Raw genomic sequence first — 27,792 nt, forward strand, 5'->3', positions numbered from 1 at the left:
TTTTTGTGCTACCCATAATGCATCTATCATTGTCGGGGCTTCGGACTTTCTCGATCCCTGTCGCCGAAACCGAACGCCGCGCCGAACGCCGTTTCCCAGGAGTAGAGGTAGAGGAGAAAGTGCTTGAGCTTTGGTAAGTGATTCGTTAAAATTTGGTTAGAAATAGCAAAATCTTGCCACAACACTTTGTCCATGCATTCATGCGGTGATCTAGTTTCACTTAAAATTTAAGCTTAAATGGTAACGGAAGTATCAATCACTATTCCTTTTTACGACATTTGCATCTCCTCTGTCGCATGGTGCAAATTTTGGTCTGGCACCCTCTCACTTTATGGTACACTCGAGGTGCATGTATAGAAATCCTATGCCCCGGTCCGAAGAGTCCCAAGATATTCCTCCTTTTACATAGAGTTGAAGATATTTTAGCCATGCATATGTTAACCTTTTAAAAATTATACGGATGGTCTCATGAAATTAATTATACGGCCGGATGGTCTCATGAACTAGTTTGAGGTGTGAATAATTTGTGCTCTGGAAATATCCACATCCCTGACCAACAGAAGCTCCTTCATGTGTGAGCTTCCTCACTCCTCTGGAAATTGTAGTTAAGCTTCATGTTCTTCTTTAAAATGTTTCCTTTTGGTACCCCCAGCCCCACAGAATTTCCGATGGCCAGGGGTTTCAGTAATGCCGACTGCATCCATGAAAATTGACCAGCTGTGAGGACGATATGACCATCTAGAGGAAAATTTTTCTCATGAAGTTCAGTCTAAAAACTTATGCCGCCTGTGAAAATCGGTTGCCTCCCTGCTGAAACCCGTGCCCACCCTAATTGCTATGGCTCTGTCAATTCCAAATCCACTCATTCTCCTCCCTCCCCCCCCCCCCCCCCCACTTGGTATTTTTCAAGTATTTGTCATATGTTCAAATGTCCCTTGGGAGAGCCAGCTCATTTGCACGGGGAAGACAAATTTTGGTGATGGAGGCAATAACTGTTGTTATTATATGGCTAGCCCCGTGAGGGGGCAGGATGAATCAAATCCTGCACTGTGACTGGCTACCCGAGTGGGCAAGATGGAGCTATCTTGCCCGCTTGGGACTGCCCGCCGTGTCCCACGAGAAAAATTTCCCCGAAAGCCATATAATAAATCCTTTATTGACCAAGCTTGTTCGGTCAAGATGGCTGGACATTGGCCTCATTCTTTTTTTGCGAGTTTATGGACCTCGACTCCTTCTCAGTCCATAAACTCGCAAAAAAAGAACCTGGCCAATATCCAGCCATCTTGATCTCACATCTGGTCAATAACCCATATTTCACAAATAAATAGCCACTTTTTTCTTTCGGTGGTCCAGTGTTTTCATAATTTGTCTCTGCTGACAGACAGCACGGAAAAGACTGACAAATAAATGGATCTCATTAACTGTCCTGTTTTTTTAGAGCAATGCACCCATGGAGAGTAACAGAACTTAGTAAATAAAAAACAACAACTGGCATTCCATTTCATCAGGGACTTTATGACCATATTTAGAACTGTGTTTGATTACCAGTGATAATCTACATTAACAAGGCTTCCTTGTACCATTCTGGCTTGCATGGAGAGAACATTGTACATTTTTGTGCATGGAGGTGAGAGTGGAGCTCCAAGGTTTGCTTGAAAAGTACAGGACTCCAATGAAGTTCATCAACTCAGTTTTATATGTTTTTATGGGTCTTTGTCAAAAGCAATTTTATCTTTTAATTTTCTGAATTGAGATATAACAAAGTTTGTCAAAAAAACTCTGCTGAACATGGTATTTTTTGTACTCTCTTTTTGACACAATTGAATATATGAAAGACCATATTCATAGTTATAACAAAGTGTTTTGTTATCCATAAAATCACTTGATATGACAAAATATTTACAAGGCTAAAAATGTTGAAAAATAGTTCAAAAAAAAAAAGTAAAAGACCAAACGTTTTTGACATAATGTCATCTTCAGGGCAAAAGAGGCTGTCTACTACTTGTATATGTCCACTACTTGCACTACTGGCCTATACTTCCCAACTATTGACACTTCTCAGTGCAAGGGATGTTTTAGTCAATAAAAGACTCTGGAAATTTTTTACATAATTGTTTTTTCAGAAAGTACATCAAGACATCAAGAATGTTGAATATACATACACCCTGTCAGATACTGAAGCAAGCCAAGCACTTAAGGAGAATTGCTCGGTTAATATCAAGGAATTCTCTTGGACCTGGACCAGCTGGTCTCAACAGCTTGCAGGATCGACTCATTCAAGTCTACCCAGAGGTTGCAGAGGCAATTGTCAGCAAGAGGCCAGTGGTTGCATTGGAATCAACCATTATTACTCATGGAATGCCATACCCTGAAAATCTTAAGTATGTGCATGGTTGATATAACAAGCTACTCAGTACCAAACTCAATGTATTCAAGGTCTGAATGTAAATTTAAGTGCACACTGTCGATTAATCATTGCATTTTCAGTGTTGAGCTCTGGACTAAATCTTGAATTGAGTTTGTAAAACACTTGCATAGCAACTTGAACTCTAGGTTGTTGAGGGTAAGTATTAACCACTATTAAATTAGCCAGTTTGGGTATGCTGTCTTAAGGTATCAGCCAACCCACCGGGGCCGTCTGTGTGCAGATCATTCTAGCCCCCTTTGTTTCAGCACAAACCCCTATAAACTGTATATTTTTTGAAAGCTGAATAATCATGATTACAGCTAATTCCCTTTAAAAGGTATAAAACTTTAATGTGCTAAAAAAAATGAGAAGGTTTTTGCCAAACTAGTTTTTTCAGTTTATCAGTTTTTTTTTTATTTACCACTCATCTATTACAACAGTGTGATATATAATAAATAACATTTTAGAGTAGCAGGAGATCCCAGCAAGCTCATACAAGCTTTTCTAAGGAGATCCCTGTTACATAATCAGCTTATGTAGTTCTATTTATTCTGTCACCTTTCAGGCATAGTTGTAATGCAGAGTGTTTGATAATTAGTATGCATTGTCCCGCTAGCCCAAATATATACAGAGACGCTTCTGGAACTAGATTTACATAAGTATAAAAACTTGTAAGTTTAGCTCGGCATTTTATTCATTATTAGTGTGTGTGTTCGAGCAATAAAAACTTTTGCCAACCGGAGTAGTTAACAATCCCCCCATTATATAACATAACTCAATAATAACATTTCATAATATATGGTGGCCAAATAAATCTGTGTCCACGAAACAGCAATAATAAAGATAATGAGTTTAAATTTATCTAATAATCAATATTTTGATTAAGCACGAAAGTTTTCAATTTCTTTCTAAACATCTGCAAAGACCTTATATTCTTTAAAGCATCTGGCAAAGCTAAGTGTTTTCATTCATTAAGTTCCACGCTCACCAAAAACAAACGGAAGAAAACGATTAATACAGCTTTCATTTCTTCACACGTTTGCCTAAAAACCGGTGTGTCAGATTTCTGGAATGTGCATTCGTTTTATTTTTACAAGCAAATATGTTCGGGGATGAGAAATTATTGCCACCACCAGTGGAAAATAGGCTATAACTTTGAAATGAAAAGAAGAATTAAAATTAGCAGACATGGTTTTGTAGGTAAGCTATCTAACAACAATTTGGCCAAATTTCAGCCAAATTGGTCCAGGGGCTGCCGACTTGGAGTTCAAAATACATGCACAACCCACCCAAATTTTTATATTGAGAAACAAGGAAAAATAGAATTTTGACCGCAATGAGATTAGCGACACCTAGGCGTCAAGCAAATAAAGTGTTGATCGATAAAAGAAAGTATCAGTTTCCTTGAACAATAGTAGTTTGGCAGGTAACAAATTTTCGCGGTGGTGGGAAACAAAGACACCTTCTCCTGCAGTTCAACATCCCCGTGACAGAATCAACATAAAACTGACTGCTGAAGCTTTCCTTGCAGGTTTTCTCCAGAAACAATAGTTCTACCATTCAACTTTGCCCATGATCTAACATCTTCTTGTTCTTCTTCGGCTTCTTCTAACCGAATTTTAGAACGGCTTGCACTCATTTCAACCGACTGCTTATCACTCGTATCCGGTCTGCGTTCATGTTCTTCGATTTCTTGTAGCCATTCGTCTCGGTTGAAGAAAGAACCTTTGTCACTCGAAGCAAGGTCTGCTGCCGATTCACAGCTAAATGTTTTCTTCCCTTTCTTTGGTCTTGGCTTTGACAAAGAAGAGGGACACGATCTTTTTTTTCTTTTTCAAGGACATTCATAGATTTCACAAGACGACAACTTTGAGAGCTTCCAAGATGACGAATCATGCATGTTTTTTATAATAAATTTGTTGCCCACCATTGCAGCACAACATTTTCTCAAAAAACTGCTTGTAATAACTTTAAACTGATCAGGCTGCCTGATTGTTACATAGATAGACTACCTGTGACTGCATGGTTTATAGGCTGATTGATTTATTTACAGGTTATGCACAGATACAGTTACTGAACAGATTGACTGATTCATTGTACATGACCATCTGTCTGTATGACTGAATGGTTGATATTCATTAAAGGAACGATTGATTAACACATATAGGGGTTGATTAATTGATTGATATTGTGTGGTTTCAGAAAATATCCATACCCACCCCCACAGAGGGTCATAGAAATTCCAAGGGGTAGGGGGGTCTGAAAGAGCTAAATTTCAAAGGGGAGGAGGGTATACAAAGAGTTTTCTGTCCAGAGGGTTTGAAATGCAATCGAATAAACACTATCACACTTTCCTAATCGATTCATGTAACCAAACCAACAGAAATGTCGCATCCATTCTTTGCCATATATTTTCCATTATTGTTCTGACTTCAGACGACACAGACACCAGCACTCCTAAGCAGCATGTTCATTGGACATCAAGTCAAACAAAATACCGAAGAAGAGGTGCAGCAATAAATGTACAATGAAGTTGACAACAGTGATGTTGTACATTTTATACTTTAAAGATCTTGCTGTATTTAGCTTAAACACAGCTGATGCCTATAATTTTCTGGCATTATTTGCGCAGTCAGTTGAGATTCTTGCTTTGTATATTACAATTGATACTGGTACAAAATTATTCTCATTTCAGACATACTGTAACTAGGTTATCACATCTTTTCATCGTTATCCCTGTAGTAACAGTTTACTAAAGTTAACAAAATCAATTCAATTCCATTTGTCTTGAAATATATCTAACTGTGGACAGTGAGGAGCACTGGAATGGTAGGAAAGATTTCATTTCATGTTTGATCACATTTACATCTAGAATTTACATTTGCATCTGCATTTACATCTAGAATTTTCCAAGGTAATTTTTAGGAAAATTAAATCTCAGAACCTTAATCTTTCGTAACCCAGCAGTCTTAATCCTGACCTGGTAAATATCCCCATAAATAATGTACATACTGTAAACACCAGCAGATAAGCCATGCTCACAGATAAGCTGTACCACAAGTTTGGCAACTCAAATTTTGGTAAAAAAGTTTTGAGAGAAATCAAAATTAGTTAAAAGTGGAGTCTTGAGAAATATGCTTCACATGTACATTCGTTGATTCATTGAACATAAAGTAATAAACCCATGCAAACTTCTCTGTCATCAAAAACAGAGAACACTTCAAACTGAGACCCATACCTATGATTTTAGCTTTTTGATAGTGTGGACATGATGTCTACCAATTAGGCATATGTTTGATCTTTCTCTGTCATTTTTCAACCAGCATTGGATATGTTCTGGAACCACACATTATGATTGCTTGGTTGGTTGGTAGACTGACTGACTGACTGACTGACTGACTGACTGATTGATTGATGAATGAAGGCATTCATATAAGTTCTTTTGTTATGGATTGTAAGATTTCATATAATTATTGATGTCTTACTTTGCATGTGTGGTAAATTGAAGAGTGGCCAAAGAAGTAGAGAAGATTGTAAAAAACAATGGAGCAATACCAGCCACTGTGGCAATCATGTCTGGGAAAATACATGTTGGTATGTAGAAGGAGTCAGCCAAGTGTAGATAGTTTTTTAAGAAACAAAATACACAACAATTAATTATTTCAATCTAGGATAACTAGTGATATGACTTTGTTTGCTTTAAAACATATTTAGGTTTGTCTGAAGAAAACTTAGAGAGCCTGGCTCAAGATACATGTGCTGTTAAGACATCTAGGAGAGACTTACCTTATGTCATCAGCAAGGTGTCATTCTTTATTGTGGATATTATTTTTATTAAATATTTTAAAGTTAAAAGCATTTTTTGAGATATGTCTTTGTCAAGGAAATATCTGTTGTCTTCTAAACTTACCTGGAGAAATATTTTGGTAAAGAGGTCCCTGACCCATACAACTACTCCTTAGTTGTGTGAAAAGCCAGGTGAATCAACCATTGTGATATCTTTTCTCTTCAATTGACAAGATCTTGCCAGTTTTGCATGTACATCACTCTGATTGGAAATTGACTTGTAGCTAGCTGTTTGTGCCCTTACTTGAGAGATGATTCTCAAATTCTTATCAGCCAACCAGTTTTTGGGAGGAGGATTAATATCTCTGCTGTGGGTATTATTTCAGCCACCTGAGATGGTTTATTAGATAAGAATGGTAGACTTACAGATTGTTGCAGCAGACATGTCAAGTGTGTTGTACTTGCCAGGGTCTGACTGGAGCCACTACAGTTTCAAGCACGATGATTGCTGCAAATACCACAGGGATTCCAGTGTTTGTTACGGGAGGTATTGGTGGTGTGCACAGAGGAGCACAGTCAAGTGAGTCTCTCCATTTACTTAGTTTACAATAACATAAACATATCCAAAAGGAGAGAAAAGTATTCACTAAATTAAAGGCAGCTAATATTTAAAATAAATTTCTTTTAATATTCTTGGTTAAATGTATGGTAGGACACCCTTGATCAGTGTGCAAAGAAAGTTCTGTCCAATAGCCTGGCACTAGTGGATTTTCCAGTCAGGTTAACAAGTGGATTCTGTCATTAAGCTATTGATATTACAGAAATACTGTGAGAGATGAATCATTTTGGAACTAGTTAGAATGATTTCCGTGCTATAGTACATCATAGGTTTCTGTTTATCTGAGATTGATTTTTGGTATTGGCTCAAAGATTTTTTTCCCGTCTTTTTTAGAAGGAATTTTGTTTTCACCCCAATCATAACGTGTTATGTGAAAGCTTTGAGAAACAACAGGTCGAAAAACTTGTTTATTTTGAGGTCACTGAATGTGTTATATGATAAATAATCTATAGCTCATGCAGTGTATCAAGCCCTGTCAGGTCATAGTATGATCGAGACAACTTCACAATTCAACAGTGCTAACTTAGCCTGCAAATACAGATGTATTTCTGGCTGTCACTTGTCTCCGCCGAAAATAACGTCTGCGAACCCGAGCCAGGAAACAATTTCTTTGACGTAGGTATTTTAAGCCAATCACAGTTTAGCTCAAGTAGCCCCAGAACTACTGCGCGAGGTGTTCGCTGCGAGGAGCACTCAAGTTTCATTCTATCATGGAATCTGATTGACCAAGGAGAGACAAAAGTCATTACGTCACAGAAATCGTTTCCTGGCTCGGGTTCGCAGACGTTATTTTCAGCGGAGACAAGCGACAGCCGGAAATACGTCTGCGTTCGCAGGCTAGTGCTAACTGTGCTGGCTTTTCAATTTTGCAAAAACAATTTTCCCAAGTATATCCCCACAGATCTGGGAGTTTAATATGTCATTTGAAAGCTTAATGAGGTGAATTCAAATTGACTACAGCAACATTTGAGAAATAGAAAACATTTACCGTGTTTCTATTGAGTTATAGAAACACGAGTGGAAGTTTGGGAGAACGAGAAATGCTGTGGGAACACGAGCTGTTGACGAGTGTTTCCACAGCTTTTTCGAGTTCTCCTAAACTTTCACGAGTGTTTCTATAAGTCGATAGAAACACCGAGAACATGTTGTCTATTTCTTTTAGAAAACACCGCGACGAAAAAAGGGAAACAACTTGTTTTGAACATCAAAATGTAAATACTCTTTGCCCGTGCCATCATTACGTCAATACCGCGTGCTAGTTCTGTGTTTCTGTTGAGTTGTTTTCTATAGAAACACGATTGTTAACCAATCATTGCACGTATTTTCTTAGGGTTGTTTTCTAAAATGATTTAGAGCTCAAGTTGATACGTTTTTTTGCATTTCAACTCGTCAACATGACTATTTAAAAAATATAGATTTAGCCAAGCCTTGAAAAGTGGAGCTCCTGGTCCAGGTTGTTCAGAGCCTGATTAAGCCAACTCAGGATAAGCAAGAATTTTTGTTTTAGTTTTGTAACTTTGTGGTGATGTTTTCTGTTTATGTTGCTTGGCCTTCTGTTTTGAGTTTGAATATTCTCAAACTACATAACATAAGCAGTGAAAAACATTTTCATACAAGAAAAATTTATTTAATTCCAGGTTAGCTTTAACTGGCTCCCTCACAACCCAGTCCTCGGATTACAATAAGTTAACCTGCCTTGAGTATGCAATCCAATGTAAAACCAGTACCTTGGTAGCGGTCAACTTTGAAAAAACACATGACTTCGATGAGCTCTAAACTTGAGCCAGCGATATGGTCACGTGATACTGGTCAGTGGATACCGTGAATTGACAGGTGTCAATCGATTGACCAAGGGTGCATGTCTTGGTCAACCTATTAGTTGGAGTATGGGTGCGATGTTTTGCGGCATTGCTATCATCATCATTGTCATTGTGCCTAGGTACCCACAAGCAATACCGCAAGCCATGATGACCATGATAAAAGCATTTCACAGGTTCTTTTGAGTATGATGCTCCGCTTGGCGGCCCAAATACTGGAGCTCTGCTATAATCACGTCATGTTTCACTTTAGTCACTGTCAAAATTGTAACATGATCCATGCCTCTTTCACCTTGACATTACCATTTGTCTTATGTAGATAATTAATTTTATTTTTGTACAGTATATCACCGTTTGAAAGTTGAGTGAATACCTATTTATTCAGCAGTTCACAACGATTTAAAGAACAAGAAACAGTCTTTGTACTTTGAATCCACAGTTGTAGTTATAAGTATTTTCAATTAGTTATATGTTAAATTTAAGGTATTGTTAGTACCCATGGTATTATGTTTTATTTAGCAAAATAGCTGATGATCTGCTATATGTTAAAAGAATCATGAAATAAGGGACCTTCATTGCTCTTTTTTTACAGCATTTGATATCAGTGCAGACCTTACTGAGCTTGGAAAAACTCCTGTGGCTGTGGTGTGTGCTGGAGCTAAATCTATTTTGGATATTGAATTAACTCTGGAATATTTAGTAAGTCCTCACTAATCCTGTGTTTTCACGAGAGATGTTTACCTTGGTTTTGTTTTAACTTTACTGAAGTGAAATTTTTAATCGTGTAAACACATTAACAAACCTCAGTAAATGGTGGCAAAATCAAAAGTAAGCCAACCTAGGTTTGTAGACAATTAAACGCCCCATCAGGCATGGTTTAGCTCAGTAACCGACGGTAACCGAGGAAAAGCGGACGTTGTCGCAGTGTCTTGGTAGCAAGTGTTCACCGTGCAGCGCTTGAAGAAGAGAAAAATAGACAAAGATTCCTCCTAATGTAAGTAGGTTTCAAGTCAACGGGCAAAAAAAGCTAAATAAACTCATGTTTAGGCAAAGAAATCCCGGGCTGCTGTTTCACGTTCATCATCAAGTGCCGTAAGCTTTTCCTTTCTGTTAGAAGCTCAGTAGCTTAGTAGCAGTGTACAGGCAGGAGCAACTAGAACTGAGAAAAACTACCACAAAGAGAGAGAAAAAAAGCTTCATTAAGGTCTATGGAGAAGACAAGCAAATGTTAGAATTGAAAGCGGCTCTGAATAAGAAGAAGTACCGGTAAACATTTACGTAGCCCGGGCTCCATGGCAGATGCCGTTTCAGGTTTTTTTGCGCGATGAGGCTCAGCGAGATATCCAAATTTTCTTTCCACTATTCATCTACAAAGCTTTACATTTAAGGAGAGTTTGGCTCGACATCACCACAAGCAAAATGACAACCACCTGCGTTTGGCATTGGAGTAAAGTCAAATTTTATAATTTTCCAATAGTTTCTGAGCAACATTGCAGTACTTGCTTTCCGAGAAAACCTCAAACCGTCCGTTGTATGAGGCCTACTTTAGTTAATTAGTTTCATGTAAACAGCTTCTCTAGTTACAAAACCTCTGTAAGTAGTAACCGTAACAAACCTCTCTCGTGAAAACACGGCATAAGTAGCTTGGCAGGAATGCGTACATGTTGTGCGTCTCTTTGAACCAGTGCAACACCCTATTGTCAGGAAAAGAGGTTGTGCTGCCATTTTGAAATGCACAAAGAACTGAATCAATCTCTGCTAACTACAATAAGAACATTTACTATTCAGCATAATTCCATTATTCTGCATAATTTTCATTGCCCACTTTCTTTGTGACTACAATTCAATGAATCAAAATAGATCAACTTTAAGTAAAATTCTCTGATTTTCTTTTCAATAGACCATCACTCTAATCAGACTTAGTTCCATGGCAAAACCGCTGAAGGTTTCGATCTCATTTATGTTGGTCCAGTGGCCTGAGACTTTTCTTTTATTGAGAGAAAGCTAGTAAGAGACTTAGGATCCAAGTTTCGATGGGTTAAATTATTGACTCAGCAGTAAGGTCCCACCGGAAAGAAAATTAACTGTGGTAATTTTTAGGAAACACAAGGTGTTCTAGTTGCGACATATGGAGCATCCCTAGACTTTCCAGCTTTTTTCACACGACAAAGTGGATTTAAGGTTAGTGCAAGTACACAATTAACTTAAATTCTTCAGCAATGTACTGGGGGAGGGGCTAGTACATAGTTTCCTACAGGTAAGATGTTCTCTTATGCTCTGGCAGTTTGGCGGTTTAACCCAATTTTCAGTTCTAGTTAGCAGGTGCATTCACATTCATCTGGCGGTTTATAGTTAAGAGATTATCACATGGTTACAGGAAATCGCAAATTTAGCTCACAGTTTTTGGTTTTTGCATGTTTTTGTGGCAGTCATTCAAACATCTAGAGCAATCTTAGTGTTTGTGAACAGCCCATTAGACATCAAAACATTTTGTGTGCTCTACTGAGTGGAGTTAGAAACAATTTCTTCTGTTCTTAAATTCTTGTGGTCAGCGCCTTTGAAAGGAGAAATACGATTACTGAGCTAACATTTAGTAAAGAATTTGTTACGTACTGGTAAGAGGTCGGTTATTATGGTAATTGTCCTAGTAGTAGGCCGGTTTTGGCTTTTAGGGGAAAACAAAAGAGGTCTGCAGTTTTGAAAGAGCAAAATATGGCAGTTTGCAGAATGTATGACCCCTTATAATAGACTCTGGAGTCAGGGGTGAATGTGGTCCAAACGCTCCTAAAGGCATAACACAACAGTAGAAATCAGAGACCTTAGTACCGCACACCATCCAGGATTTAGCCTGCGTAGCAAGCGTTTTTGTGGGGTTCGGGAGCAAAGAATTACAGCGCGAAAAATGGAGCGAGTAAAGTAGGGGGAGGGGGAGGGGGAGGGGAAGGAAGGAAGGAAACGCTTGCAGACAAACCCCTGGATTTTGAAAACCGCCCACTTGGAACAGCTGCAAATTGTGTCGCACTTGCTTCTGCAATAATGTGCAGGCTTCGAAAAACCAAAGCGTCGGCATTGCAATACAGGATTTCTACCGTACTGTCGAAGCTGACGACTAAATCCTCGTTCAGCGAGAAAAGTTTAAAAAGCGTTTTGTAAACAAGCTTCGAACGCGTCTTCCCCTTTTGTCTGGCGCTCAAAGGTATTAAAATACCTTTAATCGACACATGTCAATAATATTGAACTAGCCCAGCCAATCACGAGCCCCGTTCGCTGGCGAACGGAGGTTTTCAAAATCCAGGGGTTTGTCTGCAAGCGTTTCCTTCCTTCCTCACTCCCACCCCCCTCTTTCTTTGTTTTGGCTCTCGCCCCATTTTCCGCGCAGAGAAGACACCGAAAATCCCGTTCCTCGGTCTTTCTTTGCTTCCAAACCCCACGGAAACGCTTGCTACGCAGGCTATCCAAGATTTTCCTGTGTGACTTGAACCTCTCATCCTGACTTTGAACATTTGAATGGAACAAACCGCTTTGTATACCTCCTTTCTTGGCAATCTAACACAAAATATGCCTGGAAGACCCTCTTCAAATGACAAATATTTTCTTGCGTCAGTTACCGTAATTTTCACAGTTGTTGCAAGGTGGACTGGATTTTCCAATCTGAAGCAACTTAGAAAATTTTCACCTGATTTCAAAAATTAAATTGCTGCATTTGTGCATAAGAATGTAACACTGGCTTGGTGAATCCTAAAGACAAATTATTTTAGTCAGTTCGTAAGGATTTCTTATGAAGACAGAAACAGCTTTGATAAAAACAAGTAATCTACCAAGTAATCAACATTGTTGTTTTCTGAACACTTGCAATTAGTCTGCTTGCAGTATTCAGTCCCCTGAAGAGGCAGCCAAATTAATTGGTGAGTTTCTGGAAGACTTCAAGTTTTAATTAGTAAGAGTGCTAGCATAATACTAAGGCTGTCGTGTTATTATCACTGTAAAACTTGGAGTACTATTAAACTCCCTCTGGATGGGTGGCTCAGCAGTATTTTAAGTTGTCAGGTTGTTGTCAGGAAAAATGGTCAATTGTTAGGTGTAGTACATGTATAAGTGCCTCTATTACTAGCAGTCGGCCAGTTACAAATTCCTTTATACCTCTATTAAGCTCCTCCTCAAATAACCTTCCCCCCCCCCCCCCCTCAACCCACTCCCGATTTAGGGCAACAATACAACCCAAACAATAAGCTACAGACTATCTTACCAGTGCCCTTTTACCTTAGCAATACAGAAAATAAAACTTATATATAGTGTTCACAAGATTTGGGGGAAGTAAACTGCTACTTAACCCAAAATGAACGTGAACTCGCCACTGTATTGATCAGAGTACTATTCTAACTAGTGAGACAATCTCAGATAGTGCAGAGTTTAATTTACGGCTCTGATGCAGTAGTCACACAGGTGCTCGCCCCTGCTGTTCTCTCCCTTAGTAGTCAACTAGGCCTTTTCCCCTTTGCAGAATATGAGCGGACAAAAACTTGATGAGACATAATCTTAGCAGTGTGTATGTTTCATGTTTGTGTTTTGCCCAAAAATAACTTACAATTATTACTGTTTGTCAAGACGGTTTTAAATTTATTGTGGTATTTTTTCTTGAGTTTCGTTCATTTTGTAGCATTACTTTTCACGCCAACGTTTGCAATTTGATACTTTTGTTTTCCTCGCCAATGTATGCAACAAGATACCTTTGTTTCCACCAAAATATAAGAAAGATGTGTATTTTTTTAACTCATTGCCGGAGATAAATGGAATATAAAAGTTAAATATCTTCTGAAAAGTCGAAGAGGAACCATTTTGTTTCATTCAAAACGTAAATTTTCATTTCGCCGATAAACAAGAACTAATCTAATTATCAAATAGTCACGTCGAATCACGGAATAGTGCGTTCTAATTTCGTTGCCAGCCGAGTTGGTGTAAACAATAAAACCACATCAAACTAATACACAATGCTATCGAGTAATAGCATTGAGGAGCGTTTCAACGAAAAGTGTTGAAGGTAGAGATCTTTACTTGACCGAAACTATATCCCACATCGGTGAACGAGTCACCTCATCGACAGATGAAATTAATTGGAAGTTTCAGTAAGTGCCACGGAGTCTGCGGCAATAATAACGAAGTTTGTTTTGTCACAAATTTACTAGTTTTACATGTAACTAACGCGGGAAAGTTTCAGCTGAACATGAACTTTGGGTGTTCATCTGAACTCGAGAACGGAGTTTATCACACTAGCAATGCTAGAACGCATGCGTCTTACATGTTATGTTCTACCACAAGGGAAAGCACTCAACGTTCGTGGGTAGTCCCATATGAAATGTATCTTTCACTTACCATATAGTCGAGTTTGACGCTAACTAATCTGCGCATGCGTTTGGAGCAAATTGTTTTTGTTCTTAAGAGAATTACACCACAAGCATAGCATGAGATATCTATGTATGTATGTATGTATCTATCTATCAATCTATCAATCAATCTATCTATCAATCTATCTCTATCTATCTATCTATCTATCTATCTATCTATCTATCTATCTATCTATTTTTGTCTCAATACCTAACAAAGCAACGTAAATGTGACACGTTTTGCGTAATGCACTCGAGTACCTAACCCACCCAACCCCCCTTCCCGCTAGGCTAATTGATTGATTGAAATTAGTTAATTAAATAAACATTAAAGTTTACACCTTATGGCGATATTGCGTTAGGGCTTAGTGCCTTAGCGAACAACAGCCCCCTAAACCATCCCAATAGTGCACTCTGCACTAAAAAGGAGTGGTGAAGTGATAGCCTTTTAGCATTTCACTTCAAATTAAGGACGGTGCCTACTAAATACAAAGATTTTGCGCCAGGTAAGGACCACGTGGAAAAAGTAGACCTTTGCAAGGGCTATTGGAATCCACCAAGAAAAACTGGGGTAGCCACGCATTTTTTCGAGATAATTAGCCTTGAATCTCAACATAAAATGCTGACATCAGCATTTTCTGAAAAAAGCAGGAGAGGATATTTCTTCACAGATTTCCTTCGAATTCGCCTTTACAAACAAAAAAGCAAACACATTCATAAAGATCTTAAAACTTCATGGTAAATGGTAACATAAAAACCATTTTTGATATGTTTTTAATAACAAAATCGTTGCAACAGCGCTTTTAGCGTCTCTGACAGTCTTCCTCTGGTTCAGCCAAAATACAGTCTAAATACCTTTTGCTCACAACCAGAAACTAATCACGTGTTGAACAGGCTTGCCAATTCCATTTCATAACATAAAATATAGGGGTAACCACGCGTTTTTTAAAGTCATTGATCTTGTTTGAAAACTTTCACGGTGCCCGTTATATTTTTTCCTGTCACCTCCCCAATAAGTAAAGCACTTGCGTATTTCGTACTTGTTTTGCGCGCGCACTACGCCATCTGCAGGTACATATGTTTACCGCTGGATTTCAGTACAATTTGCGACAGATAACAGCTAGTTTTGCAGCTGGAAGACGTTAACAGTTAGTGATTAGCGATATGCTGCTATTTTGGTGGTCTTGGTTTAAGTACGGGTTCATTAAATTTGATTTGGTCACAGTAGGAAAATTTTGCTTTCTTTTAGTCGTGTACTTGGTAGCGTAGTTGATTGCGTCAATGTCAACCCCAGCGCGCGCGTGGCGCTTGCCTTGCGTGATGCGCAGAAAGTATGCGCACTAACAAAAGTAGGCACCGTCCCTAAGTAGCCTCCTGTCCGATGCTTGAAATAAATAAGTCCTCAAGAGCAGTAGAGGGTTTACAGTTAGTACTAGATTTAAAAATGGTTCTGATCATAATCTAAATATTTTAGATGCCAATCTATCACTGGGATCAAGTAGTGGAATTGTTTTAGCTGTACCAATCGACAAAGAGGAAGCTGCATCTGGAGAGGATATAGAGAATGCAGTTCAACAGGCTCTGAAGGAAGCTAGGTTACAGTGAATGAGCTGTGTTTGTTTACTTTGAAGATACACTTGAAATATAAAACAGTTAATTATCCATGTTATATTCTAACAGGGAATCCAGCGTTGTTGGGAAAGAAGTTACCCCCTTTGTGCTTCAGAGAGTAAATGAGCTCACTGAGGGTCAATCACTTCAAGCCAGTATCCTTCATTTACACAATCTTTTCACTTGTATTTGATTTTCAATTGTTTCGCAGGGAGGAGCGTCGCCCGGAATGAAAATTCTTTCGTCTAGACTGGTAGTTAAGCTCCCACAGTCGTGCAACTCATGATGTGTATTTTCAGTTTGTTTCATTATGCCCGCAATTTTATCTTTCTCGCTTGGTATACTAAAGAATGCGAATTAAACACAACTTTCTGTGGACTTACAAGGAAATCGACTCAGTCCTGTCGATCATCATCGGCCGAATCGTTTTCCGGGCGAAACGACATGTCTCTTGCGTATTTGTGCACAGGGCGCCCTCACATCCGCTTAGAATATGAATAAAAGATGAACCTACCTTTATCGCGCGTGTTTTGTGTTTTGTGGCGGCCATTTTGAATTTTTAATACGCGCGCGGTGTTGCTAGTGCGAGGTCTGGAACCGAAATTACGGAAAATCGCTCGGAGCCTGCTCGGAGCTCTAAGAAAATGAATGTCACATTATTATCCTCGGTGTGCGATCGGCTACCCCCGAGAATTTGCGAATTTTCCCGCCCGTCCCAGACTTCCGTAATTTCGGTTCCAGACCTCGCACTAGCACACCGCGCGCGTATTAAAAATTCAAAATGGCCGCCACAAAACACAAAACACGCGCGATAAAGGTAGGTTCATCTTTTATTCATGTTCTAAACGGATGTGAGGGCTCCCTGTGTTTGTGTGAGGCGTAATTTGTCTTTTTTGGGGGTGGACCTACCACCAAACCGAGCTCCTTACATGTATGTTACCATTATTATACATCTTTAACTTCCTGTTTCAGACATGGCGCTTATGAAAAACAATGCTAAGATAGGAAGTTCAATTGCTGTTGAATTGTGCAGAATACAAAAACTCAAAGAAAAGCGGAAAGTTGTGGTAAGTGGCATGTATTCCGTGCCCATGTTGGTAGTCGCCTCTTTATAGACGAGTTTTCCAATCCCGGCTGAGGATGAAGATGTAACTACCAGAATCACGGGGAGGTCTTTTATACCCACTATGACTGCGATGTTTGGCCGCTAGTTTTGAATGAAATACTAAAGTACATCGCAGAAAGCTGTAAAGCCGGAAGTAATATATCAAACATGAAAGACCGTGTTTCACCACATTTTCAAACACGGAGACGAAAGAGAGATTTAAAAACGACGCGTAGTAGAGCATTTTTGACGAACTGCGAAGTGTTTGGAAATGTGGTCAAACACTGCCTTGACTGCTTGATCAGTAATTTAAATGTGGAAATCAGATACGATATCTTTTAGCAAAGAAACAAAGAGATACAAGAAATATTTGAAATATATACCAAAAGGGAGAAATTTCAGATTTCCAAAAATACATTAACAGATTCTTGGTTATCCATGCATCTGACAAAACATGTAAAGTTTTGATTACATTTTGTAGCTTAGTATATTTTGAATAACGGAACAAGAATTTCTCACTCGTAAACTTTATTGAAAATTATGTTTAATGATTTCATTTCCTCGATTTCGGCTAAACGTATTTTGGACGTATAAAATTTGACTATGTAATGCTGGCATAGAAGAACGCGCGCGTCCTGTCGATTTCGGCCCGATAATCCCTAGATAAGAGGAAAGTCTCACTTCACGTATCGATCGTTTCTGTGCTTAAAAAAATGCAGAGTAAAGATGCTTACCGATTCTATGGTCTCTTTGCAAGGAATGATGACAGCAGCTCGTCAAACTTGGCCCGCAATTCTCAATTTAAATTGCGTTCCGTAGTGCTTCCTTTGGTTCGAGGATAATCGTTATCTGGGCAGAATTGTCTGTAACATAAAACACAACTTTCCTTTTGTATACCTCCTGAAGACTCGCATTCATCGCCGCGTTGGAAAGCATTGGCAACTCTCTTTGTCCGCCATCTTGAATTTCTTGGTTTGATGTGAAACACAACACGCTAACCAAAACACGCATTCTCATTGGTTGAAACGCAAGTTTCGTGACATCGCAGTTGTCCTAATTTATTGGGATATTCCGGACTGTTGATATATCTTCTCAGTCTAAAACTATGAAGAAAACGAAGACTGAAATAAAATCGTAGAAATTTATGCTAACAAAGATCAGATGTCCAAACAGAGTCACTGTCATGGTTTTGAGAAAGTATGAGCTTGCGGCGTTTACCTCAGTGTTGACTTTGCTTCCGCTACTTTCACTTTTTTCCCACTAAAAATATCACGGTTTGACAATGACGCTCACGGACATTTTAATCCTGTACTTATACTATGTCTTGTATTTATTTCGTCGAGCGCAACTCAAATGGACACATGAGAGAAAGACTCGCCGCGCACGGTCTGCATATCTACCTGATCCTGATAAGCAAAAATTCTTATAATTCTATTTCTCTATTACTCCCTCTTTGTTTTAGTGTTGATTGAGGTTTGAGTGTTTCGTCACATCATGAAGCACAATTCAGTGTTTGGAAATGTGATGAGACACTATCTCTCGTGTCTGATATATTACTTGACATACATACAACAACATATTATAATTAGATTTAAAAAGTCACTTAGACATTGGCATTGATTTCACAGAATGTTCAAGGAAAAGTACGGGGTTTTCCGGACTCAACTACAGAGTGGAACAGGTTGCAAAGACCAGTAAGTTAACTAGTGAGAACCTGAGTAACTGGAACGTTAAACAGAGCAGTCTACTGCAGGTCTTAAACAAACTCTTAAATTTGTCTCTAGGCCACAGATATTTCAAATGTCTTTTTTTCTTTGCTCTCAGTGTTGAGTCAAACAATGACGATTATTGGATGGGGTTAAACGTTGTAGCATAGATATCACCTAGAAATTTGATACCATTGCGGCTGTACTACAGTTAGCAAAGTAAAAGCGTACAGTTGCAATGGTATCAAATTTCTAGGTGATATATATCTAAGCGAATTCGCAAAAACATGCCCGCTAAGTTTTCGCCTGGATTCGGGCTTTGCCCGAATCCAGGCTAAGCCAGCGACCTTAACCCAGGGGGGGGGGGGGGGGAGGCTCCGTCAAGGCTAGGCTGGGCACATGGCCCAATGACTGGCCTATCTGCTGGTGGCTTGCTGGGGGCCAGCTGTCAAAAGCAGGGGGGAGGGGGGGTATCTTTTACTGACACTCCCAACTAGCTAGAATTTGAGTTTTCAGTGTTAAATAAGCTTGATGTTGACTCTGTTTCTGGGTATTTTACTCAGTTGTTTGACCTTGCTTGAGGCTTCTGTGTTGACATGGCACCCTGCTGGAGTGGCCCATGCCACGTGCACGCGTGATTGGCCAATCTCCTAGCCAGGGGGGTGGTCAGAGGACTTCTGGCCGTTGGGACTGTCTTTGAGTCAATGCGGGCATGTTTTTGCGAATTCGGTTAGATATATATTGTTGTGCAATTTAATTAACCCTTGTTCAATTTCATCTTTTCCTTTGTTTTATACTAATTATCGAGCATACCCAAACACAAAGGAAACTTAATATTAAACCCAGGATGAAATTGTATTTAAGCACGATAAAAAATAACAAATTTTAGTTAGCAAAATGGATCGTTATAATTTCTACGGTAACAAGTCGTGAACTTGAGTCAAAAGACTTCTCTTTTCGGTCACCAGTGTCTGAATTCTGAAGCTGAGCTATACAATTCCACAGTCATGGTTTGCACTGTGCAAGGACTTGTGCTTAATTCTCGGACTGTTCTTACTAGCCCGAAGAAAATTGCATGTTTACTAATGGTTGCAAGGATGCCGATGTCCTTATATCGTTACACGCGGCGGTCAAACTCTGATTTCACTTTTCCGTCCTTAGGTTGTAATTGGTGGGTCCAATGTGGATTTTATTGCAACAGCTGAGAAGATTATAGTAAGTTATCCTCGGTATGTAATCTAGGATAATATTCTTTGCAACAGAACTTAAAAGATATAATTATTTTACATTCAGAAAATTGGGCAGTCATTCTTGGAGTTGTTATTTCAGCTTGGAGAAAAGGTTGAATAACAGTTGAGGTTACACACATCACAGTAAATGGCATTTCTCATGGTAGATTATCCCCTGGTTTTTTGATTTGCCAAGGTAAAACTAAAGCCAAAACCCGTTTTCCTTTCCGGTTTCGTGTTGATGTCAACGGAGCTTCGTGACTGGCTCTTGTGCCTTGGGCATCAGTACACCATTCCAACTTACCACGTTAAATGTCATGGGCGCTGCGTATGAACTTTTTGACGTATCCATGGGTATTCAACACGGGAAATTTACCTCGGGAAATGTCGGTGACACTCACCAACTGCAGTTTCCTATGATTAATGGGTCATTTACCGCGCTAAAAATCCTAAAAGTGCCTGTGTTACCGCCCCCAATGTATTACACAATTTCTGATAGCAACAGCTCTAATCTCATGACAGAGAAGTCGTACTTTAGAGAAAGAGTGTATATATTGGTTAACACTTGCTAAGTATGGGTATATTTCTAAAGTTTAGTTATTAATGTAAATTGATGGTTTGTTTTATGTAACAGCCTGAAGCGTCCAATCCTGGCCAGGTGAGGATGAGTTTTGGTGGAGTTGGAAGAAATCTTGCTGGTAGTTTGTTTTATTCATTTCGTATTTTTGTTGTTGTTGTTGTTGTTTTGTTTTGTTTTTTAATCCTTGCAACAAAGATCAGTAACTTTCTTAGCTTAATAATTACAAATGAGATGTTATATCTTTTAGCTTTAATATCCACTGAATTTTTTTCTGGTTAAACCACAGCAATCATCAGTTTCTTGTCACATTCTAGTTACACTTTACACCACGGCGGACAATCGGGTTTGTCGGGGAAGACGCGGACACTTTAAAATGGCAACGAAAACTAAACTAAACTGTTTTATTATCTTTTATTAAAACCCTTTTTTTCAAAATAACTCGCGCGTTTTAAGATTTTGCTTTCATTTTCTGGGAAATGTTCGATTTTGTAGCGATCTTTTTGTTTTGTTTAAAAAGAAAAAATTCGACAAAAGTAGCACTCTCAAGGTATTGTGTAACCTTAACTGAGATCACTTGACGACTTATGACTTTCTAATGATTTATAAGCTCGTCATTCTTTGAAATTCAACAATGCTGCAGAATAGCTTAATGTAATTAAAAAACAAAATAACTCACCGTCTCCGGCATTTTGTTTGGAGCAATACTTTTTTGTACTCGAACACTCCCAGATGAGTTAACGCGCTCAAGTGGTGTCCAGCTTTTCCGGGTGTTTGGCGATTCTCTGGGGTGGTTTTCAGTAAGTTTTCTCTACGAGACAAAAATACACCCAGCATGAACGTCTATTATAGACTTGACAAAAATACACCCGGCATGAACGTCTATTACAGACTTAACAAAAGTCAACTTTCGAAGCAAAAGTGACCTCGAAGCAACGGAAAATGATATCATTGTAAAGGTCTTGATCATTGACAGTTGCTTGGTGTGGTAGCACCATGTCCGATCTCGTTGCAGTCTCTTCATTATATGAATTTCGTTAGGAACTCATAGGTACCTGTACATCAAGTTTCATTTGAGGTATGACGGTTTTGGTCAGTGTGATTTTTTAAGCTTTCTGAAAGTGAACTCTGTGTTAGCTAGTAAAGCTTCGTTCAGTAGAGTCGGTTCAACTAATTTTCTGTTCCTTTTGATAGAATGCCTTGCTCGTCTTGGTTTGAAGCCAGTGTTTGTATCTGCAGTAGGAAGTGATCCTCTAGGAGTCATGATGCTTAAACATTGTGAAGAAGTTAACATGGTAAAGTTTTGTGCGCTTTTGATAGAGCCATTTTGAGTATTCTTTTACCAAACACACATCAGCATCCACTTCCTCCTTATTCCATCAATACCTGGTCAAGTTGAGACAGGGCAGGAGAGTAAAAAGCGAAAATTCCTTATAAACAACGAGATTCTCCCAACTACCATAATAAGAGGTATATAGAGGCCGGTAAGGAGAATTTATACCCAGCTGTAATTAGAGTGCACACACGTTTTGAAATCACTAAAAAAAGCTACCGCCAAGATAATGAGGTATTTTTATGGTCGACAGGTTACACGTGGTATATATACCTCCAAGGTGAATCACACTGGAACTTACTCGGCTATACTGAGTCAAAATGGCGACTTTCACGTGGCAGTCGGTGACATGGACATTCACAAAGTTATTACACCTGATAATGTATGTCATATTTGTCAACACGGACGTTTTAGTGTCGGTTATAAAAAAGACAAAGAATTTATAGATATTAGTAATAACCATAAATGAAAAGAGCAAGTAAATTAATGGGTATGGAAATATTGAATAGAATGGTGTTTTAAACTTAACAAATTGACGTCAGTTTTTTATGCGTCTGTCCTCTTATTGATGATAAATTGCGTCATAACATTGACAAAGTGGCTGTGGAACCACGAGCCGCAGGCGAGTGGTTCCGCAGTAAACTTTGACACTGTTATGACGAAATTTATCATCAGTAAGAGGACAAACGCATAAAAAACTGACGTCAATTTGTTTTTTACAATAACAAGACCCCAAAATGGTCAAATGCCGGGAATAAATGAGGGGAGAAGACGCCATAAACTTGCCGTAAACAAAGATAAGTGTATTTTATTCAAAATGACGCGAACATTGTCAATAGCTTTTCTCGCTTTTTGATTGGCTACTTAAAAAAAGTCCATAAAATCTCATTGGTTAAGAAGACGACAGTTTGACAGCTGAAAGTTAAACTTGAAAGCTTGCATAAATTAAAATTTTATCCGTCTGTACTCTTATTGATGATAAAAATGAGCCAATCAGCGCGCGAGAAATTAAACAGTTATTGTAAAAAGTGTATTTGACACTTACAACATTTGTGGTGTTTTTATGGCATTACGCCATGCAGCAAGCGTCTGTAAGTTTGCATTTTATCTTTTATCTTTTGAGGCCTGGGAGTTCTACCGTTTGACTTGTGAATGTATTTTGTTAGATTTCAGCTTTTGAAGAACCAATCAAACACGCGCCACTGGTAATGGTGGACGGTAACATCACTGAAGAAGCTATTGATCATGCGTGTCACTTCTGTGCAGCCAATCACATTCCAGGTAAGTCTACCTGGCGACCAACACGTGGCTCGTACTGTCTACGCCCTTTTCATGCATTAATCAACTTCCGCTTTCCTAATTTCTGCATTCTGCAAATGAAAAACAATGCCATGGCCTTAAATCAAACCTTCACTCCTGCTTTCAATTATCTATGTATTTATTTAATTATTTATTCATTAATTTTCTTTGAAGTTGAAAACCTAATTTAGCATGATAAAGAGATCTCCGATTGTGGTTTCCTGGTCAACTCTGAAACAGCTTGGACATTAGATATTGCAAGTGAATATGTGAAAGATCGTATATTTGAACTGCAGAGAAAGATTTAAAATGGTACCGTGCAGCATTCCTGTGATGACCATTCATGTCTTTACAGAGTATGCTATTCTTTGCTTAACTTCAAGGTTTTTACAAAAGTTATCATGGTCGAAGGGACAAGCTTGTGGCAAAATTTGTGGATGAAATCGGATAACTTTCTAATTTTATTTTCCAATTAGACAGTACGACGAGAAAACTAAGTATATTGGTATATTCTTATACCCATCCCCTCAAAAGTAATCGAAAGGGGAGCGGCGGGGACAGCTTTACCTGGGCAACTGTATAGCAGTCACCAGGTCTGTGATAACCCAACCAATCAGTATTAGGAATATTTTGTTTTGTACCTTGTTGATAAGAACATGCTACAAGATTTTCCTGAACCCGATCAGTAAAGCCAGCAATTGCTGCCAGAAACAAGTTAGAACGGGGCTTTGATTCAGTAATTTAGACCAGTTCTGACCAACCAATCCGAGAGAACATATTTTCTTTTTTAAGCCAATCGGAAACAAAAGGAAGTGCAACTGTTTCCGCTCTTGCCAACGGCATCGTTATATATCATGGAGTTAAATATATTTGTTTATTTAACACCTAAATGTACATGCGTTTTTTAATTTGCCTGATGTGATAACTTTGTGGTCATTTTGTAAAATCAGTTATGTGATAAAGCTTGTGTTGTTATTCAGTTTGGTTTGAGCCCACTTGCATCATGAAATCAGAAAAACCTTTCCGCTCTGATGCCTGGCACAGCATAACTTACGTGTCGCCAAATCTGAAAGAGCTTCGAACTATGAGTTCCGCGATAGTGACGCAAGAATCACAAAATCACAGCCATCTTCCTCAAAACAACAACAAAGACGATAAAGAAAAAGATCGACCACTGGATGACATTATAACCGAGTGTTTACATCTTTGTAAGCCACTTTTAAAGCATATTCATTGCGTCGTGGTAACTCTTGGAAAACATGGTGCCCTTATTTGTAGAGATACTGCCGCTGACACTCCGTTTCCGACGGCTCATCATTTAAGTAATTTACCAACGCGCCAACACAGTCTGGTGTCAGCACGACACTTTCCCGCGTTGGGGCCAGGCAGTCACATGCTAGTGGGAAATGTTACGGGTGCGGGCGATAGGTAAGATCACCATACAACACACTAAAATGCCTAATTAACAATTAGAATATGAGCTCAATATTTTGTATCTCGTGATAGTTTACAAAGGCGCAGCCCGAGTCGAGTATCATGCATACAAATGACGTGTGGCAGAAACACTGAGGTGTGGCGGTTCAAGAAAAAATTGGATTTCAAAAGTTTCAAAATGTTTGGGTGGTGAAAGCCCTAATGCGCTTAGGCCCACACTCATTGGCAGAGTTAATGGCGCTATTCCCTTCCAATATTGAGAACTGACATTTTTGTAGGTTGATCAGAACCTGACGCCCCGTCCACAGCACGCCGAAGGAATTTGAAAACGAAGGTTTCTCGCTGAAAACGCATCAAATGTTTTCCGTCCACTCTATGCCCGAGAAATCTGAAAACGCAACATTGTTATCGTGGTGTCATGGTTTTCGAAAAACGCCTTTTTCGAAATGTTTTCTGTCAACACTAGAACGCAAAGCCGGCGTTTTCAAATTCCTCAGGTTTAAAGAGCGTTTTCGTTTTCGTGACGGATTAGTGTGGACGGTATAGGCCTAACCGTAGAAATAAAGCTGCGTTTTCAAATTCCTACGCTTATGCTAATGTGGCAAATATTGTAAACAAAATTGCCCTTATCAGTGGACAGTTGAGACCTGTGCTGACGTCTAATTTCTTGGCTTTCTTTCTTTCAGTTTTGCAGCAGCAATGGCTTCCTTTATAATTCAAGGTTTCTCTCCGGACATTTGTGTCAAGGCTGGGATTCTAGCCGCCCAATATTCTCTCCAATCACAGGACGCTATTGCGCCAGCAGTTTTTCCAGAAAATTTCACTGCTGAGAATGTTGAAGTTTGTATACCCTGGGATGCCAAAGATATTGACATTGACATATCCTAGTATCGAGTTGGTGGGTGAACATAAAGGGCCGATTATTTAAATGATGCTTAGCTTAGTTTAAAGCGTGATTTAGCCTCTTGCAATTCTGGTACGGTAAAACCTGGTTTATCTTGAGCCGCGTCTTGACGAAGTTTATCTGGGAACTAATAAACTATAGCAAACTACAAACCTGCCTCTGAGTAATTTTAAACGTCGCTGAACCGTTTATTTTGTCTGATTCTCACCTGTTAGAGTCAACTTATTTTTTAAGTTGTATTGTTATGCGATTCTTGTATCTCTGACACGTTTTATGGTGATATTTGAATTCATTTTTACTTCCGATTGTGGTGATGAAAAAACCGTTCGCCGCGTATCATGCTTTAGCGGGTTCCCGCTTCTCGCAAGAAAGAAAGATAAAACCTCTGGCGTTGACGATTTAGTGCTCTTGTCCAGCAGATGTGTGGAGCCATGCAGTGGAGAAACTGATCAAACTGAATCAGTTTGGAAGAAAACTGGACGAAAGATTAATATAAGAACCAAAGTTTTGAGCCACAACTCTGGAAAACTGGATCCATTAAGGCTTGGGGAAAGAGTACACTTAGAAGACTTTTTGTTCATCTCGGTGTAAATAATCTGATGAAAAGTACGAATAGGGAAAGTATAAGGGCTGTTAACAATTAAGCTTAGCAGAATATGGAGAAGTAGCCAGTTAAAAAAGCAACGACGATGACAACGTGTTTCCCGTAACATGTCGTTCTTAGCAGGGAGGGGTTATTTAGCCATGCTCGAAAGCCACTTCAGAAAACCACCATCCTTTCCCTACTCTTTCTCACGACACAGAAGACAATCGGTGGCTGTGATATTTCTATGCACTGACCGTATTTGGATCAAGGGCACAATCAAGTTCACCTCCACCAACAAAATAGTCTTAATCATATTACGTGTAAATCCGTTATTAGTCCTAGAGCAATCTTCGCCCGCCAAGATACATAATTCTGTTACCCTTACCAGTGGCGGATCTAGGGGAGAGGCCCGGGACCCCCCCCCCCCTTACTTTCGGTAAAAAAAATAATCGCAGAGGGAAGAAAAGCCGGTAGGGCAGGCAAAGACCTCCACCCCCCCCCCCCCCCCCTTTCACACCACCCTTAGCTCAAGGTCGGGATCCGCCACTGCTTACTCGGTGAAGAACAGGATTCCTCTGTAACGTTCCCACAAAACACCACAACTCTTATTAATTTTAAAGACAACTTTATTGCGTCCTCTATTTATGACTCGAGGCTCACTCAATTCCCCTGCGATAATAGATACAAATACCGTCAATTCTGGAATTAGCGCCTCCCCTCAAATAAGCGCCCCCTTCGAATAAGCGTCTCTCCCATCGGCCAAAATTTAAAATAAGCGCCTCCCCTTCTGTTTTATGGAAGAGTACTGAGACAACAAAGGATACATAGTTTTGGTCGTGTTCAATTACAAGCAAGTGATTATCGACACTGCACATTGACCGTCGCAACGGATGGTAGTGAAGATCTACTGATTCATTCCTTAAAGCCCAACCAACCTTGTGCAGCAGACCTACAACAGCTAAAGGGGTTATATCACGTAGTTCTTCAAGAGAGACAGGATCCATCTGAGACTTCTGGGGAACTGACACATATATATATTATAAAAAAATCCCGATCATATCTGACCACGATTTAGGAAAAATTAAATAAGCGTCCCCCTCGAATAAGCGGCCCCCCGTCTTCTCCTAAATTTGAAATAAACGTCCAAGGCGGTACATCGAGGATTTACGTTTTACAGTGAAACCTGTATTTAGCGGACCTTATATTAAGTGGACACCAGCTTGAGTCCCTAAATTGTCTTCCCACTTGTACTGTGAAAAACCTGCATTTAGCGGACACCTCGAGCTCTGTTAGGCGGACGCGGACACCAACATTAAGCCATTTTGTTGCAAAAAAACCTGCAATAAGCGGACACTTCAAGGGCTTTTTACTGGGTTGCCGTAGGCGAACCCAGTCATAAAATGCGAACGGAGCCGTCTCCTACGTCGAAACATAGGCACGCATGGCGTGCAAGAGTATTTTTTTGTGAACTAAAAGTCTCGGAGATAGGAGCATTCATGGAACTGTTTACAGTAATGATTTGATTAATTTGACATGTTTTTTTGGTTGCGATGTACAGCAAGAAAGAAACTGGGAATTTATGATGTACACACGATGTTACATCGGTAATGATAAGATAACTAAATAGTACCTTATTATAGGAAATTAAAGCTTCATGAAATTGAAGCGAATTTTTGAAATTCGCGTTAATTTAAGTTGCGTTATAATTAATTTATGTAAATGTTAATTTACGCGCTGTTAATTAAGTTGCGTGTTAATTTCCGCGACGTTAATCACCATTATCTTCCCCCAAATCTTTGACACACTCTAGACACTCTTGACACAGGCAAACAATAAATTTTATTCGCGCACTTCACATTTCACATCAATCTTTCACATTGTTAAATAGTTTACTGTACTTCCACTGAGTTTAGTTCGCGTTCGCTGTCAGCTTTACAGTGTTAAAATAGATTGGTTCCTGTTCTTAACAAATTCTGTTTTGTTTTTTGTTTTATTTTT

General features: G+C 39.2%; 1 protein-coding gene across 1 annotated transcript; it reads left to right on the plus strand.

The window, feature by feature from the left end:
* The first annotated feature begins 27 nt into the window (after positions 1–27).
* On the plus strand, positions 28–26,294 carry LOC145495193 (uncharacterized). Its single transcript, XM_081474774.1, has 19 exons — positions 28–133; positions 2,124–2,381; positions 5,916–6,001; positions 6,122–6,210; positions 6,662–6,773; positions 9,222–9,328; positions 10,730–10,810; positions 12,489–12,534; positions 15,485–15,605; positions 15,691–15,776; positions 16,594–16,688; positions 18,355–18,420; positions 19,594–19,647; positions 20,296–20,359; positions 21,433–21,533; positions 21,825–21,953; positions 22,738–22,852; positions 23,851–24,298; positions 24,991–26,294. The coding sequence occupies exons 2-19, from the start codon at positions 2,146–2,148 to the stop codon at positions 25,190–25,192; spliced, it is 2,238 nt and encodes a 745-aa protein (XP_081330900.1). The 5' UTR covers positions 28–133; positions 2,124–2,145; the 3' UTR covers positions 25,193–26,294.
* Positions 26,295–27,792: the final 1,498 nt, after the last annotated feature.

Source organism: Orbicella franksi, chromosome 8 (genome assembly GCF_964199315.1).
Source record: "Orbicella franksi chromosome 8, jaOrbFran1.1, whole genome shotgun sequence".
NCBI classification, from domain to species: Eukaryota; Metazoa; Cnidaria; class Anthozoa; order Scleractinia; family Merulinidae; genus Orbicella; species Orbicella franksi.

What these genes read in the sequence shown, in the direction of transcription:
- LOC145495193 (XM_081474774.1), top strand. Translation starts at nt 2,146, where the DNA reads ATGTTGAATATACATACACCCTGTCAGATACTGAAGCAAGCCAAGCAC. An exon ending in GTCTGGGAAAATACATGTTG is followed by an intron (nt 6,002 to 6,121) that starts GTATGTAGAAGG and finishes AAACATATTTAG; the next exon opens with GTTTGTCTGAAGAAAACTTA. An exon ending in CAACAGCTGAGAAGATTATA is followed by an intron (nt 19,648 to 20,295) that starts GTAAGTTATCCT and finishes TTTATGTAACAG; the next exon opens with CCTGAAGCGTCCAATCCTGG.